Source organism: Erpetoichthys calabaricus, chromosome 4 (genome assembly GCF_900747795.2).
Source record: "Erpetoichthys calabaricus chromosome 4, fErpCal1.3, whole genome shotgun sequence".
Taxonomy (NCBI): Eukaryota; Metazoa; Chordata; class Cladistia; order Polypteriformes; family Polypteridae; genus Erpetoichthys; species Erpetoichthys calabaricus.
In genome coordinates this window covers 228,658,461-228,674,684 of record NC_041397.2, presented here as the reverse complement: position 1 = coordinate 228,674,684, position 16,224 = coordinate 228,658,461, and the positions used below count along the sequence as shown (strand labels likewise).

The following is a 16,224-nucleotide window of genomic DNA, read 5'->3' as shown; positions in this document are numbered from 1 at the left end:
GTCACTCTTTCAACCTTGAATAGAAATTACTATCCAAATATATCCTCATTTTATCATCATGGTACCATTAAACTGGTTTTAAAACGTAGCCAAAACGTGACTAATGTTGCTATTGGCTTACGGATTGAAATCACTGATTTATAATTCATTATTCACATATGACTGCAAAGCCCCATTTTCAGTAGCCATTACTTCAGTGTACTAATGGCAAACTCTCATAAGCTCATCCTTAACACTTTGAGGGCTGATGGCGGTGCGTCAATTTCGTTTTCCATCTCTAGATCACTTGTATCAAAACTGGAGTCTGACAAGTCAGAGTCTCATTCAGCGATAACCCGCAGAACGCCATCCAAGGAGTATTTGGTTTTATGAGATCGCTTTGGTCTCTGGCCAGGTGTCGATACCATTTTAGAGATTCTTTGCTCTTCTCTACTCACACACGCAGGACGTCGAGGTCAACTTTCCTTCTACTAAAGAGAGTCAAACTAAAATGTAACAGTGAGTTTTGTCACCATTTACAGCCAAGTAGCATTAGAGGACCGTTAGATGTGACAGATCATTCATTCTTGTCGTTTAGAGGACCCCTGAATTTCAACAAAAGTTCGCCCTGAAAGAGTTAATTAATCATGTTTAAATGCTAATTGGTTATTAGAGAAACCTTCACAATTGTGCTGTCACATCCAAAACCTGTAATTCTGTTCAAGTAAATTGTCTTTCATTGGAACAAACACCAGTATCGTCTACAAAAGTGAAAAGATTAAAATGGACAAAAGAACACTGAACAGTGGATTTCTGGGTGATTTAAAATGTTGCCCATTTTAACTTTCTGCTTTAATTGTGAGTTTCAGAAATGGCATTTTCTTTGACACTCTGCCTCTAAGGCCAGCATTCTGGAGTCGTCTTTTCATTGTTGCAGAAGACACTGTAAGGCGATTGTCAAACTACAGACTGATATGCGTAAGACATGCTTACCCTCTTACGCAGTTGCCCATCACAGACTTTCTCTTCTTTTTCTGGTTAGATCAAGTTTTCCCTCTTCTCTTAATACACTAGTAGACACCTTTGTATTAAATCTTCCGTTTCAAGCAGTCTGTTGCACGGAATAACCTTCATTTCGTAAAACAACAGACTGACATATTTCTTTCATTTTGGGTAATTTTCAGGCTAGTCGTGTAAATACAATTATAAAGGTTTCTCTAATAACCAATTCACATTTAACTACACATGACTACTTTACTTAAGGCTGGGCTAAGGGAGTTTACCATTAGGACACTGGAGTAATGGGAGCTGAAAATGGAACTTTACAGTCATACCTGAATAATAAATTATATGTAGCCCTCTCACTGTTAACCTGCCTCATTTTTCAGTGTACATAGGGTACGTTTACTAGTGGGATCTAAGAAAGTTATCCACAGGGTTCAGTGAATCGATTATAGTTACATAGATTGTTTATACTTAACAAAACAATTTAATGCCACCCTAGCAAAGAATGATTAAAATGATCAATAAAACACAGACATTGACAATTTCTATTAGATAATTTGCATCAAAACCATTAAAATTTGTAGATGAATCTAAACTTTTGAAGACTCATGTTACGGAAGGATACAGTGTAACAATTTGATCAATTAAACTCAAGACTAAACCATTGATTTGTAAGACTGGCTATAGTGGTACCCCAGAACTGAACCTGAGAGCCCCTGGCATAGACACTTCAAAGTGCTGATACCCTGGCTGTGATCGGGGTGTTGTACAGTATGTGTGAACTTTCATGTTGCACCTGTGTCTGTGTAAGCCTCCTCTGGGCACTGTACTTTTCTCTCACAGTCAGTATAGGGTGCTTGGGGAGAATACATTGATGTGACATATGTGAGAGTGCAAGCAGGGTTAGTTTCTGTCTTCCACCTTTTCTCTTCCTATCTGGTTACCGACCGTCTTCATTTTGACCATCCTGACAAAATGGGAAAATAGGCTCATGCTGCAAAAAACTAGGAAAAATGCAAAGCAAAGATACTAAGAAACCCGAGGCATCAGGGAAAACCTTGAAGATAAAAATGAAATGACAAGAAAGCAGACGGCAAACCCAGAAAATAACAAGAAGGCTGTGAGGTATTGTTTATTAGTCATTGTAAGTAATGTTATACAAAGAGACAGCTTAATATCTATGATATTTATGAAATTATTACAATACATTTACAAGGAAAAGGTATAAAACAATTTTTATTTGCACAATAATACTGCAAATGAATTGCTTTTTAAAGAACAGACGACAATTATTACAACATTTCCAATAGGAAAACACATATACCAAAATAAGGTTGCAAGAAAGCAACCAAGTGCCATCTGAAAATGTTATTTTATTATAAAAAATGTCAGTCATACAACCAACTATCCTCTACTTTAAAAGTAAATGATTGCAAAGAAACCGCAAAGGTGTCAAATATCTTTTTGTAATGCAAACTGTCCATGATACCATAGTCACATTTCAAGACCAGTTTCCTTCTATAAACATAAGGCGTACAATGAGGTGTAGACTGATGACGAAAGCGGCCACTTCTGTATATCACTGGGATGGTGACACAGTCAGTACATGGACAGCATGCAGGAGCGTTGCACAGCAGCCCTAAATTTACTAGGGGTGTCATGTAATTATGGGGGTCTAAACCCTAAACAATAGACAGATATTTGTAAAGATTATTTAAAACCCTAATTTCTTTGTAGAACAGTTAGTTTTTACAAGCTAAAATGCAATGTACATTCAGAAATATGAGAAACTCTTCCTTTCATTGTCTATTCTTAGAACAAATAAGAATAAAAACAGTTTGTGCAATAAAATGCACAAAATAAAAACCAAAAATTACTATGTACATCAATACATGCAAACAGCTTTGTGTTTTACACATTTTCGACCAGCACACGTCCAAGGAACCCAAAAAAATGTATTGCAAGGAATATATATAAATATTTACATGTTACTTTTGTTTCTGTATATTTTCTTATTGTTGAACTTTATGATAGTGACATCAGCACACCTTCATTATCCAGTATGTGAGGTTTCTAGCTTTGGCACCACCATTTTGTACCACAAAATCATGGACATTGTCATTTTGTTTGTTCTGTTGTCTGTTGCGTGCTTAGTGACCTTCGATCTCACTGTCCTGCCCCTATAAAAGATGGCGGCACACAGTACCACACATCTGAGCTTGGGAACTGCTAAAATTAAGGAAGACTTAATGATTGTATTAGATTAATAAGAGTTAAAATGTGCATATTATTTTTAAAATTTTGATCTGCTTTTTTTTATTATGTTTCTTTGTTTTAGCATATTTGGATTTGACAGTCAAATTAAAGACATCCTCACAACATTCTGATTTTTATCTAGGCTTTAAATCATGTCTTTTTCTTAACTTCTTTTTGACTCAATCATCTCTTGGTCTTCTCCTACCATTAAGTATGCTGTGCTAAACAATCCTCTTATTACAAAAATTGCTGTATACTGAATGTTGTTTTAAAAAGCAATTGGAAAATATTAATATAATGAGAACACATTCCATCAAAATAAAAAAAAAATGATAATAAATTCTTACTACCCAACTGAGCCCTCTACTGGAATTTCCTACCCCTTCTTTACCTCTAGTACAGCTTGTTTAGTTTGCCATCTTAAAATAGACCCTATGCTTACCTAACAGTTTTTTTGTTTGATGACTGGTCTCTCTATCATCATTCCAGAGATGTAAGGACAAGTACATCCTTGTTCAGCCCTCACCTCAGTTCTCAACTTGAAACCTGACTCAGTAAGATAACAGCAAGAAGCAGCCTTTTCAAGTACATCTTGGTGTTAAATTCTGAGCCACTTTACAAAAACCATGACTGCGAGATGAGAGTGCCATCTGGTGGTCCCAGTAACCACGGCACCAGTGATACCAAATATTAACTTAAAGGGTCAGGAACCCATAGCAGCTTCTGGTCTCTGGACTTCAGGACCTCACTCATTCCCTGTGGGGCTTACTCGCTCCCATCTAGTGTACTGGGGGAATAATGAAGGATCCCTCCCAATTCCCCATGACTTCTGTTTTGCTCCACATACTGCTGGAGCGTCACCCATCAGGGCACCTTTTTACATGTACTGGACTTACCACTCCATGGGATCCCTGTAACATATTAGCATATATAAGCATATATTAGCGTCACTGTTGATTTCTCTATTTGAAGGGCACCTGATTGGTCTAACATTCTCCTCTGCCCCAACATGACTCCTTATGCATATTGTATCTCTTTGTTAGCAGGGAAGCCACATGTATACAGTACATTAGAAAATATGAGAACTTAAAATTCTGAAAATGTTTGCTCTTTGTAGGATAGAGTTATCTGAACTAAATAAAACGGCACTGTTGTAAAACCTACATTTTGTGTTCACACATTCCAAAGAGATGCACAAAGGATTCCAAACTGTGCTTGTATGTATGTGAATGAGCTCTGTGATGAAATGATGGCCTGTCCGTGGCTGTTTCTAGTCCTTTACCCAATGCTACTAGAGAAAAGCCAAGCAAAATGACACCTTTTATTGGCTAACTAAAAAGATTACAATATGCAAGCTTGCAAGTTAGCCAATAAAAGGTGTCATTTTGCTTGGCTTTTCTCTACATTCATAATGGCTAACACGGTACAACACCCTAGTACTACCAATGCTACTAGGATAGGCTTCAGCCTCAAGCCACCCTAAGTTGAAAGTTTTATGACATGTTGTAAATGTACATGTGACAGATAACCTGGAGTTGAACATCATAATTAGCAATTCATAGAACGCCTGTTTACTTTCATTTGTTTGATTTTACAATCAATATTTCACACTAAGAGTGCAGTTCATGTTTGAGTTCTTTAAGTACCTTTCAAATTGTATTAAATAAGGTCAGATATGGAAGGTAAGCAAACCAAAATTAAAAGGAAGCCATTATTCTAACAGTGATTTAAAAACTATATCTAGAGTGTGGTTAAGCCTTAGAGAAACTCTAATCTAGCACTTATAAGAATAATCAGCACTTTTGGTGAAGCCTTCAGATCAAAATGATGTTGTGCCTTTAAAGAGACAAGGCACAAAGATTTATTTAACTAGGAACTGGGAGATATCCAGAAACTGAGCAAAAACAAAGAATCATTCTTTCAAATCGAAAAAATCAAAGTGAGAATTCTTTACACCAAAGGTTTAAAAATAAAGCAAAGTATATCCCAGACTAATGTAAATTCAATTCAATCTCAGATGACCTGGGAGTTCACAGGTCATTTTACCGTTACAGAAAAATCTGCAAAAAGCAGATTCTTCTTGGTCAAAATTTGAACACTGTTCTGAGCAAGGAGATTTCTATTTATTGTAGAAAATGCAAGAAACGAGTGATTAGATAAGCTAAAAGTCAATGAAACTACCTGTGCTGAAGTTCTTCCCTAAATACAGGTCACATTTACAAAGGGTAAGTCACATGGCAGTCAGCCACGGACAAGCAATACACTCAGAAATGAAGGTATGACAATTCTGATGGAAAGGGTTAGACATTATGAAGTTAGCTAGCACTTTATTTTTGTGTTCTAAACTTATTTCTAATTATGTTGATACACTGTCTTAAATTTTATGCAGTTGGGGATGTGAAAATGGATGTGTGGGCCTAGTCCAACAATCAGAACGCTGCCCGCTCAGGCATATGAGTGAACTTGTCTCCAGTTTGTTACACATTGCAACTTTCCGCTTGGCTTATACAGTATGTAACAAACATACCATGAATGACAATTAATGTTTTGCAACAGTGAGCAAAATAATTGCTTAAAATGTTTTCTTTCAAGAAAAGAATTTAAGTACCATTGAAATAAAAACAATAATACTAATAATGAAGAGCCTGACATTTTCTGAGAACATATTTTTGACATGCTTGTTTTGTTAAATAGTTATTATCACACTGAAATGTCTCTGACACAATTTCCATGAGAAGTGTTATTAATTTTTAACTGTCTTAAACAGTAAAAAATCAGAATGTTTTAGAGGAAAATTCACATTACACTTGTGGTCAAAAACATCTTTCCTTCTTCGTTTTGATGCTGAAAATCAGTGCAGTAACTGGATTTTGAAGTTTTCTGATGGGCAGACATCATTCCAAGGGAGGAGTGCTGGTGTTCAGGGTTTTCAATGTCGATGCTAGCATCTTGCCTACAATTAACAAATTAAAATATGAATTTATTGTTATTATTATAATTATTGTTACATTTATTTTTGTTAGTAAACATATGAAAGCAATTTTTGGATTTATCAGTTAAAAGTTTGTAATTTGATATTTGCTCTCCTACCTTGTGAACACAGTGTCCTGGTTTTTGAATCCCACACCCAGTCGTCAAATGTGAGAATTCTTCGTAATCTTTTCATGTCTGTGCTCTATGGGATTTTCTTAGTACTCTGGTTTTCTGCCTTCATTCCCAAAGATATTAATCTTTGGGAGATTGATGTTATGACAACTTTTCAATGTGCGGCTGTGTGAGTAGGTGTCTATGATGGACCGATGATCTGTTAAGGATCTACTTACACCCAGTTCTGCCAGAATAAGCCCTGTGCTTTGTGATCCTGAATCGAATTAAGTGAGTTTGAGAGAATTTTGTTCTATCCTACCTTGGGATTATGATCTCCTTTAGGAGAAGGCACTTACTCTATGTAAGTTGGAGATCTTGATGTCTGACAATGGTCACTATGACGTCAACAATCTTTTGAAATGCCATCCATTCTCTGTAAACTGTTTAAGTTCTGTTGACCAGTACAAGCTGACTGCATCTTGGATTCACTTTTAAAACTAATCTTGGAGAAAGGCAAAGGTGTAGTTACAAGGAAAAGTAAAAGGATGTTTTCTTTGAATGATTGCAACTATCAACACTATAGAAAAATTATCACTGAAAAGCGACAAGATTTAAAGGCAAAAGAGGCATTAGGAAAGCAAAGGGACATAAATAGGGCTGTAACATAAAGGAATGTTCCATTAAAAATGATATTTTTTTATGTTACCCCATGTACATTGTAGTGATGGCATAATAGGAGACAATAGTGACCAGTGTTGTACGATGGCGAACAATGTGAAAAACATACACGGAAAAATGAAAAAAACACATCTCACATTAATTGTGTCACATAATTCATATTATCCAGTTGTTATGTTCAAAACATGCAAAAAGCATGCCTCTGTAGAGTAGTGGGTCTGCAGCTCTGCAGTTAGTGACCAATTTTAAATAAATAATCGCATCCCGAGAAGGTGCAGGCTCCAGTCGGGTGCAGGTGTGCGTGAGTTCATTTCGCTCTGCAGTTAAATGGGGAACTGGCTGACTGCGCCACATACATGTGCGGAGTCGAGTGGCTACCTCAATGATGTTGCGGAGGGAGCAGCTCCTCACACCTGTATCCAATTAGGCTGCATTGAATAAAGGAGCCTGCATGGGACAGAAGGGGAATATAGCAGGAGAAGGCCAATGAGAAGGGGTGCATTAGCCAGTACGGAGGCAGGCAGTCAGCCAGTACGGAGGAACAAGTGGTCGTCATTCCAAGGGCAGTTTGGTTCCATCACTGATTAGTTGAGGAGTAACAGGGAGCTTGGATGTTCTTCCCTAGGAATCCAGAAGGCACCAGCTGTTGTGCATAAGGAAGAGGAGAGAGCCAGCTTAAAGTGAAATGGCAGATGCGCCAAAGGAGGCAGTCATGTCATGAGCTGGATGGGGAAGAGACTGTTGCTGCTGATGTCTCTGCCAACTGTGAAACTGATGAGGGGAGAGTCGAGGAGGGAAAGTTGGAACACGTGGGGTGCTGACGGAGAGGAGAGTAAAAGGAAAGGCAAGAGAGAAAATGGAGGTTTGAAGATGAGAAGGAGCCATAGGAAAGAAACAGTGAAGGGGATAGAGACTGCTTGTGTTTTGAAGGAGAGAGCCTCAGGGCTGCAGGAGACAGAGGCTGTAGAATGGGTGCAGCCTGAAACTTGGTGTCTCATGCAGACGCCGATGGACTGGCGACGTCGGAGGATTGGATTTAGAGCCTTGCTGGGAGCCATGACCCGCAGGGACCTGAACATGTCACTGCACCTGTCAGCGGGTGTCTCCTCCCTCTGTGAGGTCCGAATAGGATAAGGGGAAGGGACGCCTAGTAAGAAGAAAATCACTGGGGCTCGTGAGTGGGTTTTTTTAACCTCCAATGAATTTTTTTTTTTCTTTGATTATTTATGGACTTTTGAGCACTGCACTTTGTTGTGAACATTTGTTTTGTTTGGTGCTTTTATCAAAACAAACCAAGGCACTTTCACACCTACCCCTTACTGCTGCATGTGTGTCCTCACTTGCCTGGCTTATCTCTCAGTTACGTTATCGGCAGTAGCGGTTTCAAGAGACTCCTGGAATGAAGTGGTAGCATGGAGCCAACCCACACCGTCACAGCCTCATGGAGTCATTTTTTTGAATTGAAGACAGGTCTTTTGACAAAAGAATGAGGGTGAGAGACTGTTATTTTTAATATCATTTGCCATTCTGCAACACTGGTCACTGTTTTTATTTTTTCTCAGCCATCAGTACATGGAGTATGTAACGTTAAATATTTTTGGGTGGAGCATTCCTTTAAGACTGGAGGAACACCAAGAATCTACCCTGCTGATCCAACAATTATTTCCTTAAACAGTAGTATTAGCTAATGGAAGCAGTGCAGGTGCTATGTGATTTTTTTTTTCTTTTACAGTGGGTTGCACAGTATTGGCGGATGGGGGAAAAAGGAGTATTCTGAAAATCACATTGGTAGAGAGACTTGGTGTTTAGTGAACGGTCAGGACTTTGAAACCATTTGGGAAAATCCTGTCTGAAATGTACATTGTTTTAAAGAATTTGTTTGGTGTCACAAATCAAATTAGTTAAGGTGAAAAATAGATAAAGAAGACATTGTTCCATCTGGAAAATAGCACCTTCACTTATAAGTGTTGTGCAAGTATACTAACAAGTTCCTTTTAGTTAAAATAACACGTCCACACTTCACAATCTGCAAGATAATCGCTCAGTCTTGTCCAAGGGCATTGCCTTCATGCAGAAGTGGCAGTAAGTATATCCTGCATCACAGGAATTAAAATGACATGGGCACACTGAAAGTAGAAATAAGAAACACCCAAATTCGTCGGTCTGAGTCATGTCTCTGGTTATTGTCTGTGCATACTATGGATGATTTCTTTCTTTTGTAGCTACTAATATTGCTAGAATTCCATCTCCCGGTCCTTGATGCAGGCATCATGCATATCATAGGTGGTTTTCTGCTCAGTATCTCGGGGCTCCCACACTCTTGTGCATGTCTGGTAAGTCCAGCTACATACAGTACAATTCATCCATAGCAACTGAAATCAAATGAGAAATCATAGGAGCTGCGGCATTTCATACTCTTAACGGTATTACTGAAGATTTGGTATCATCAGCCTCTAGCTGACTGATCCTCAATAAGTAAAATAAATTACAATTTGTCATCCATTGTTGTCTTTCTAATGGTGGATTGTAAAACTGGAATTTCACCAGTGTGTGACGATGCAGGTTCGCTCCATGCTCCCGTGTTGCTTTTGGGAGCTCTTGAACCCGACACTGTCGGCAATGTCACCGATGACCTGGACAGTGAGGCATAACAATGAAGCAAGGGGATGGTGTAAACGTGCTAAGTGCTTTTATTAAAAACAGCAAACAAAACAAAGTGTCCAAATAAGTAGTGCTTCAAGATAAGTCATTAAATAAATAATCTATAAAAACAGAGGTGAAGTCATGGAGGTTAAAAAAACCAATATATAAATCCTTTAAAAACGAGGTTAAAACAACGGCTTGAAGCTGTCCTTTAAAACAAAGCCCGGTGCCTTTCTTTTACTGGTGACTCCCCTGCTCCTCCCTTCCAGGCTATGCACCAGGGGAGCCACCCTACCTGCAGCTGTCCTTCTCTCTACCTTCTGATCTGGAGGCTTTTTGATCCCTGGCTTCGGTTCAGCTCCCTCCAGACTGAGACTTGGCTTTCCCCCAACGGCCAGGACGCTCACTCTAGGGAATCCACCTCTCAAGCCTCTCAACTCTGGCTGTCTTCCATGGCGAGCCATCCTTCTTCCGGTCACTCCCGCTCCTCACTGAATGCTCAGCGGGAGTGACCACAATCAACTGCCCTAGGTATCGGCCAAACACCCCGCTAGGGCTCACTGTCCAGCTGCCTGCGAGCCTGCGCTCGCTCATTCACTCACTCACTTACTCACTCACTCGCACCGGCTATCCTGTCCCCGCTGCTTCCTGCTGCCTTCCTCACTATAACCTCCGTCCGTTTTCTTTTTTTTCTCCCTCTTTTTCCCCTAGCCGCCTCGTGCTTCTATATATCACTGGGACGTGGATCAGATGTGGCAATTAGCAGCTCTCAGGAACAATTACGGATGAGGACGACTCTTCACCTGTGCACTTAAGTGAAGACCGCCCACATCACAAATTCCCCCGTGAACCGCTTGGCCACACATACCACGCCCCCTCGCTAAGCCGCGAGTGAGGCGATTATTTATTTAAAAAGTGGCCCTGTTAACTTGAGCTGTGGACACGCTACACCACACTGTGATCCAGAAAAAAAGCACTAGAAGTTAAATGCAGTAGACTAATGAACTATTGTCAGAGTGCATCACTTACCTTGTAATCATTTCCTGAGTAGTATCAGTCTGATAAGAGGTTGAAGCTGAAAAATATAAAGTAGAAGCTCAATGTCATTATACACTAGGTGGTATGATTGAGCCACAAACCCCAGACACAACTACACTGGCAACTGTCCCAGGTTCGAATCAACTATTTTATTAAACTGCATACAACGACTTCTTTACGAGATTTGCCAAAGCACAATCCAATTCTTTTAATTTCCTCTTTCTTCTCTATTCCTCCCAGTCAAGCTTTGTCCTTCCTCCATACCTGATTACAAATGCCTGAATGAGATGAGGTAGTGGTTTTTATGCAGGACCCAGGAGTGCATAGAGGGAACATCTATGGGTAAGAGAGCAGCTCCAGAAACCCAAAGAACCCATTAGAGCTTCCCCAAGGTACTACATTTCCCAGCATACATCATAGATATGTGTATGGGTATGCCAATCCTGGAATGTTGCCACCTAGGTTATATCAATTATATTTCTTTATATGATACTTACCTCAAGTACGTTTGTGGTGGCTGAGAAGTTTTTTTTAAATTTTTACTCCTACTTTCATACAGAATGCAGAGAAAAAAGTTTATGACAGAATACAAGCCAATGCTGTACAGCGACAAAAATATCCATGGAAAAAAGAACACATGTAGTATAATCCACATTCTGCATGAAAATATAAGATTAACATTTCTTCTCAGCCTTCACTGCAAACTACATGGGGTATGCAATATATTAAAAAATATAATTTTTGGGGTGAGTGTTCCTTTAAGGATTAGCTTTAATTACTTTTAGGAATATAGTAAGCAAACTAAATGGGTTACACATATGTCCAACAAAACACAGTATAGTGTGATCAAAGCATTTAATTTTTGGCTGAACTGATTATTATTTTTATTTTATATATAAAACTGAAGAAGGTCACAACTTGGCTAATTAGGGTAGCATTATATTTCCTCTGAATTGTCCCACCAACTACCATATTTAGCTACCAGATTAGCAGCAGTTTTGCATTTCACTCAAATTGGAAATTCAAATGGATGCAACAAAGTGGGAATGTGAGATATCACAAATTATAACTCCAAAAATACTCATAGCATGTAAAAGCAGCTAAAGATCTCCATCCAATGTAAACAGCCTGCCTTATACAAATACAGAGTTTGCCTTTATGGACAGGCCAGCCATGCTGTCAGGTCAATTGCCCTATTTAACTGCTGTAGAGTGGCAGTATGTGGACATACCTGCAGGTTTCTTGTGACAGGCTGGCACCTAGCAAGTTGTTGTCTCACACCTTTTGTTGCCTAGTTTGAAGTTTGCACTCCCCTCAGCAGTTTATTGATTAATACAATACATGGATGAACATGAGTTATTTTACAAGGCGGAGTGAAGGCTCTGAGGCTAGGGATCTGCACTGGCAATCGGAAGGTTGCCGGTTCGAATCCCGTAAATGCCAATAGGGACTCTGCTCTGTTGGGCCCTTCAGCAAGGCCCTTAATCTGCAATTGCTGAGCGCTTTGAGTAGTGAGAAAAGCGCTATATAAATGCAAAGAATTATTATTATTATTATTATTACTCTACATTGAAAGACTTTAATTATTTTCGTTGTATTTGGGGCACCTGAAGCCACAATGAAAAAAGTATAAACTTACCTCCAGTTGTTCTTAAAAATAATTGTCCTTCTCAGGCTCAAAAATGCAAGGTGACACAAAACCCAGAAAATAACACACCTCTATTATGCATAAAATTTATACATTGGCCCTCATATTCACTTCTGTCTCGAGTGCCTCTCAGTATCCTACTCTTTGCTCCTCACTCCCCAGCCCTGTAATAATCAGACCTTAGTCTTCAGCAAATTTTACAGGTCTTGGAGAGTCCCATGTGATTAGCTATAGGAGTCGCATCAGTTGTCTCAGGTGACCGCGCACACTATCACAACTTGCTAAACACTTTCTTCAGGAAACTTCATTTGAGGTAGAAGTTCCAGCTCAGTTTCTACTTGGTCTTAAATGAGTAAGGGTCTGTGACTGGCCACTACTCTATAAATCTCCAATCAAATCAGTGTCCCTAAAAACTCTATTCTAGACAACCCTAGTGAACCCAAGTATTCTTGAAGCAGCCGATGTCCATACTTGCTCCACTTATTCACGTTGTCTATCAAGTTCTACTTTGTCTCATTTTCTCTGTACATTACTTGCCCTCAATTTCTTGGTAGCACATAATCCACCAAGCTCTTTACCACAATATAATACACTATATAGTGTAGATATTTGCTAGAAAAACTTTGAGAATGCTTGCTGTTTCAGGCTACAACCAAACAAGAGAGAGAGATCAACGCCAGGCTTACAATCGAGTGCCAGAACAAATGATACAACTAAGTGGCTCTTTAAGAATAATGGTCACTAGATCCAAGTTATGGGACGCCCTTGACTCTCTGAGTCAGTATCACAACAAAGAGTAGACAAGATCCCAGCTCAAATATACATTCACACACAATGCCACCAGATTCTTTTCACATTACCACACACTTGAAGTTAGAAAGTAGGTGGGATTGTAGTCACCCTCAAAGTGCGCATAAGCTATAGCATTATTTAAGGTTATCTGACAACTTGCCTTTTTGGATGTGGGAAGAAAACTAGAGTCTGACATCACAGGTGTCACAGGAACTTTGAGGTGGTCCATCATGCAACTCTTTTATTACATTACATGTTCATTATTTAATATAGCACAATTAGAAATGGACACCCATCCCAAAGTTTATAAAATACTAGCCGTAAAATACTACTGATCAGTGGAATAAAAATGAAACTAAAAAATGCATAAAAACCCTGAACTGTATTCAGAAGGCCTGAGAAGGTCATGTCATATTATGGACAATAACAGGAATATTAGTCAGAAAATGCATACCTGAAGCCAACATGTTCTTCTTCTTCACAAATAAAATGAATAAGATAAGAATCACAAGAGCTACGATTATAGCTGAGGCGATTATCCACATGATATCTGCTCTCTCTGGTGAATGCTTCTGGCCTATAAAAAAAGGTAACACTTAAATATAATTATGCCATAGAAAACATTCTCTAAATCTCTTACAAATAACCATTTTTTTCAGGACTCGTCACCATGTTGTAGCACCATGGACCTTAATGAGACCTTCATCATCATACTTAGATTTCTTCATCAGCAATACAATCGTTTCACCCAACAACGTCTGTTTACATCCTCTAGAGTTTCCCTGCCTTTTTATTGTGTTGCAACCCACTTTTTCCCATGTAAGTGTCTTTATGACCCACCAGGCAGCAGAGTCCCACTTGGTGATTCAAGCGTGATTGTCATACAGGGGGAGGGTCCCCTGCAGTGAACCAAGTGCAATTGTCAAAGCTGGATGGGGATCGAACACAAAAGTCAGAGTGGTGACCTGCAGTAACTCACTTCTCAACCCACTGCTGCTCACTACCATTACAAACAATAGCAACTTACGACCCACCGGCAGCAGTCCATGACCCATAAGTGGGTCACGACCCAGTCGTTGAGAAACACTGCTCTAGAAACTCTTTAAGCTTTCCAAGTGGGAGGATAACTGTCAGATCCTAAAAGTCCTTAATATTGTTTTTAAAATATTCCAGTTTTTTCTATGGTTTGTTTAGGATTAGGTATCATTTCTCATTTTGTTTATATTTTGAACATTGCATAATTGACATCAGATGGCCCTAATTGTTGTACTGGTTGTCAAATCTATGGCATCAAGTATTACCATATGTTATTAATTCAGGGATACCAATTGTTAGTTACTGTATATGAACTTTAAATAAGGAAACATTTTTTAAAGAAATTAAATCTGCATAAAACGTCAAGTAAGAATTTAAGCAGCCCTACCTCGGCATGCATTTCACTTCTTTTGTCTCAATCTTGAAATCCAGATATCAGATTTGGATGTCTGCTGTGAACCTTAGTCCCCAACTATGATTTTGTCCTATGTTGTTCATCCACCTCAGAAAGAATATGCAATCATAGTCAAATACTCTTTGTTCTTTTGGACAGACATGTCCATGGCTCACAATCCTGTTCTTCAGTGAATGGTTGGTCGCCTCATCAATTATTTGTTACTATCTTATGAAGTGTGGGATGGTAAAAAGTCCTACTGTAGTTTTTTACTTCCTTAGATCCTTGTGTTTTGAGAGAAGCTTGTACCAATTATTAAACACTCGGGAATGCTGTTTGGTTCTTTAATGGTCTCATTTTGGAGAGCCTGGTGAAGACCTGTAAATTGCCTATAGTTTGCTTGATCTAGGAGATTTCTATTTATGAGCTGGCTAAATATCTTTATTTACCTGTATGTCACTAACCATTGGGTCTGCTGATGCACTGATACTGATATGCTCAAAAGCATTTTTCTTTATTTGAATCTATTCATTGGGTTATTGTGAACAACAATGATGGCTTTAGATTAGACCTTGGTTCTTATTCTCTGCTAGACAGCTGTTTTGATGAAAATGTTCAGTTATGCTTAGAGGTTCAGAAGACTCACCTTATAGTTACAATAGGCCACCGCAAGCTTCTTGAATATCTTGTCAGGTCTGATTTTAATTTGGTGTATTATAAGTAATTTTCTCAATCACTGTGGTCTAATGTCTTTTATTAGTGACAGTTTAAGGCATTGTTCTCTCCATCTCGTCAGCTATAATGGCAGAAGTTGCATACATTAGGCCATTGACTTCCATGAGGTTCTGATAATTATTTTGTGCTATTCTTGCAGGGGCTTCTGTTTACCACCGTGATCTGTTCTCTTGTGTTTCTCATTATTTTGATCTTTTTTAATCATCTATTCTGTCCAGGTTTAATTCAGATCTCCATCTGTCTTACTTCGACATCAATGTCATTGCCTGCTGACAACAATTTATGGGCTTTTTGTTGCTGAAAAGCATCTCACACTAGTGAGGCTGGGTTGTTAAGATGGCTGCTTTTCTGTTTTCTGTATGATCCTGATTTCAAAAAATATTCTTTTGAGCGTAGAAAAAGGACCAAGGCACATGTGATAGCTAATCTGTTATTTTTTTGTCATTTAATTTTTTGATGTTTTCTCTATACTGTAGGTGTTACTTATAACTATTCTATGTTTTATTACGGATTGTTTAGAAGAATTTTGGTAGTGGTGATTGATTAGGGTTTTGCTGGATAACAACAAGGCACATCAAGTTGAGTTCTCTAATGAACTCAACAACTCTCTTTGGAAGATCATGATTATCTAATCAGAAGGATCTAGAATTATCACTCATAGTGGACTCAATACTCCGTTTTTAGTGAACAGGAGTGATCAAGAAGGCTAATAGGATGACGTTATATAGCATGATGTTTGGAGTACAAGTCAAATAAGGCTAAGCTTAAGTTTTATAATGCACTGGCTATACCTCACCTAGAGTGTTGTGTACAGTTTTGGTCTCCATGTTACATAAAAGGAGTAAAAGTGCTAGGGAAAATCTAGAGGAGAGTGACTAGGCTGATTCAGGTACTGAGAGATATGAGCTATGAGGAGAGACTGAGAAACCATTTT

General features: G+C 38.8%; 1 protein-coding gene across 1 annotated transcript in view; it reads right to left on the bottom strand.

Annotated features, from left to right (window-relative positions):
• Positions 1-2,091: 2,091 nt before the first annotated feature.
• The window catches only part of LOC114650636 (T-lymphocyte activation antigen CD80), a 71,018-nt gene continuing 56,885 nt past the window's right edge, over positions 2,092-16,224 (bottom strand). Inside the window, exons 8-10 of the mRNA XM_028800405.2 lie at positions 13,581-13,703; positions 10,678-10,723; positions 2,092-6,193 (exon numbers count right to left, since the gene is read on the bottom strand). Coding sequence (XP_028656238.1) covers positions 6,037-6,193; positions 10,678-10,723; positions 13,581-13,703 — 326 coding nt within the window. The 3' untranslated portion in view covers positions 2,092-6,036. The remainder of the gene's footprint in view (positions 6,194-10,677; positions 10,724-13,580; positions 13,704-16,224) is intronic.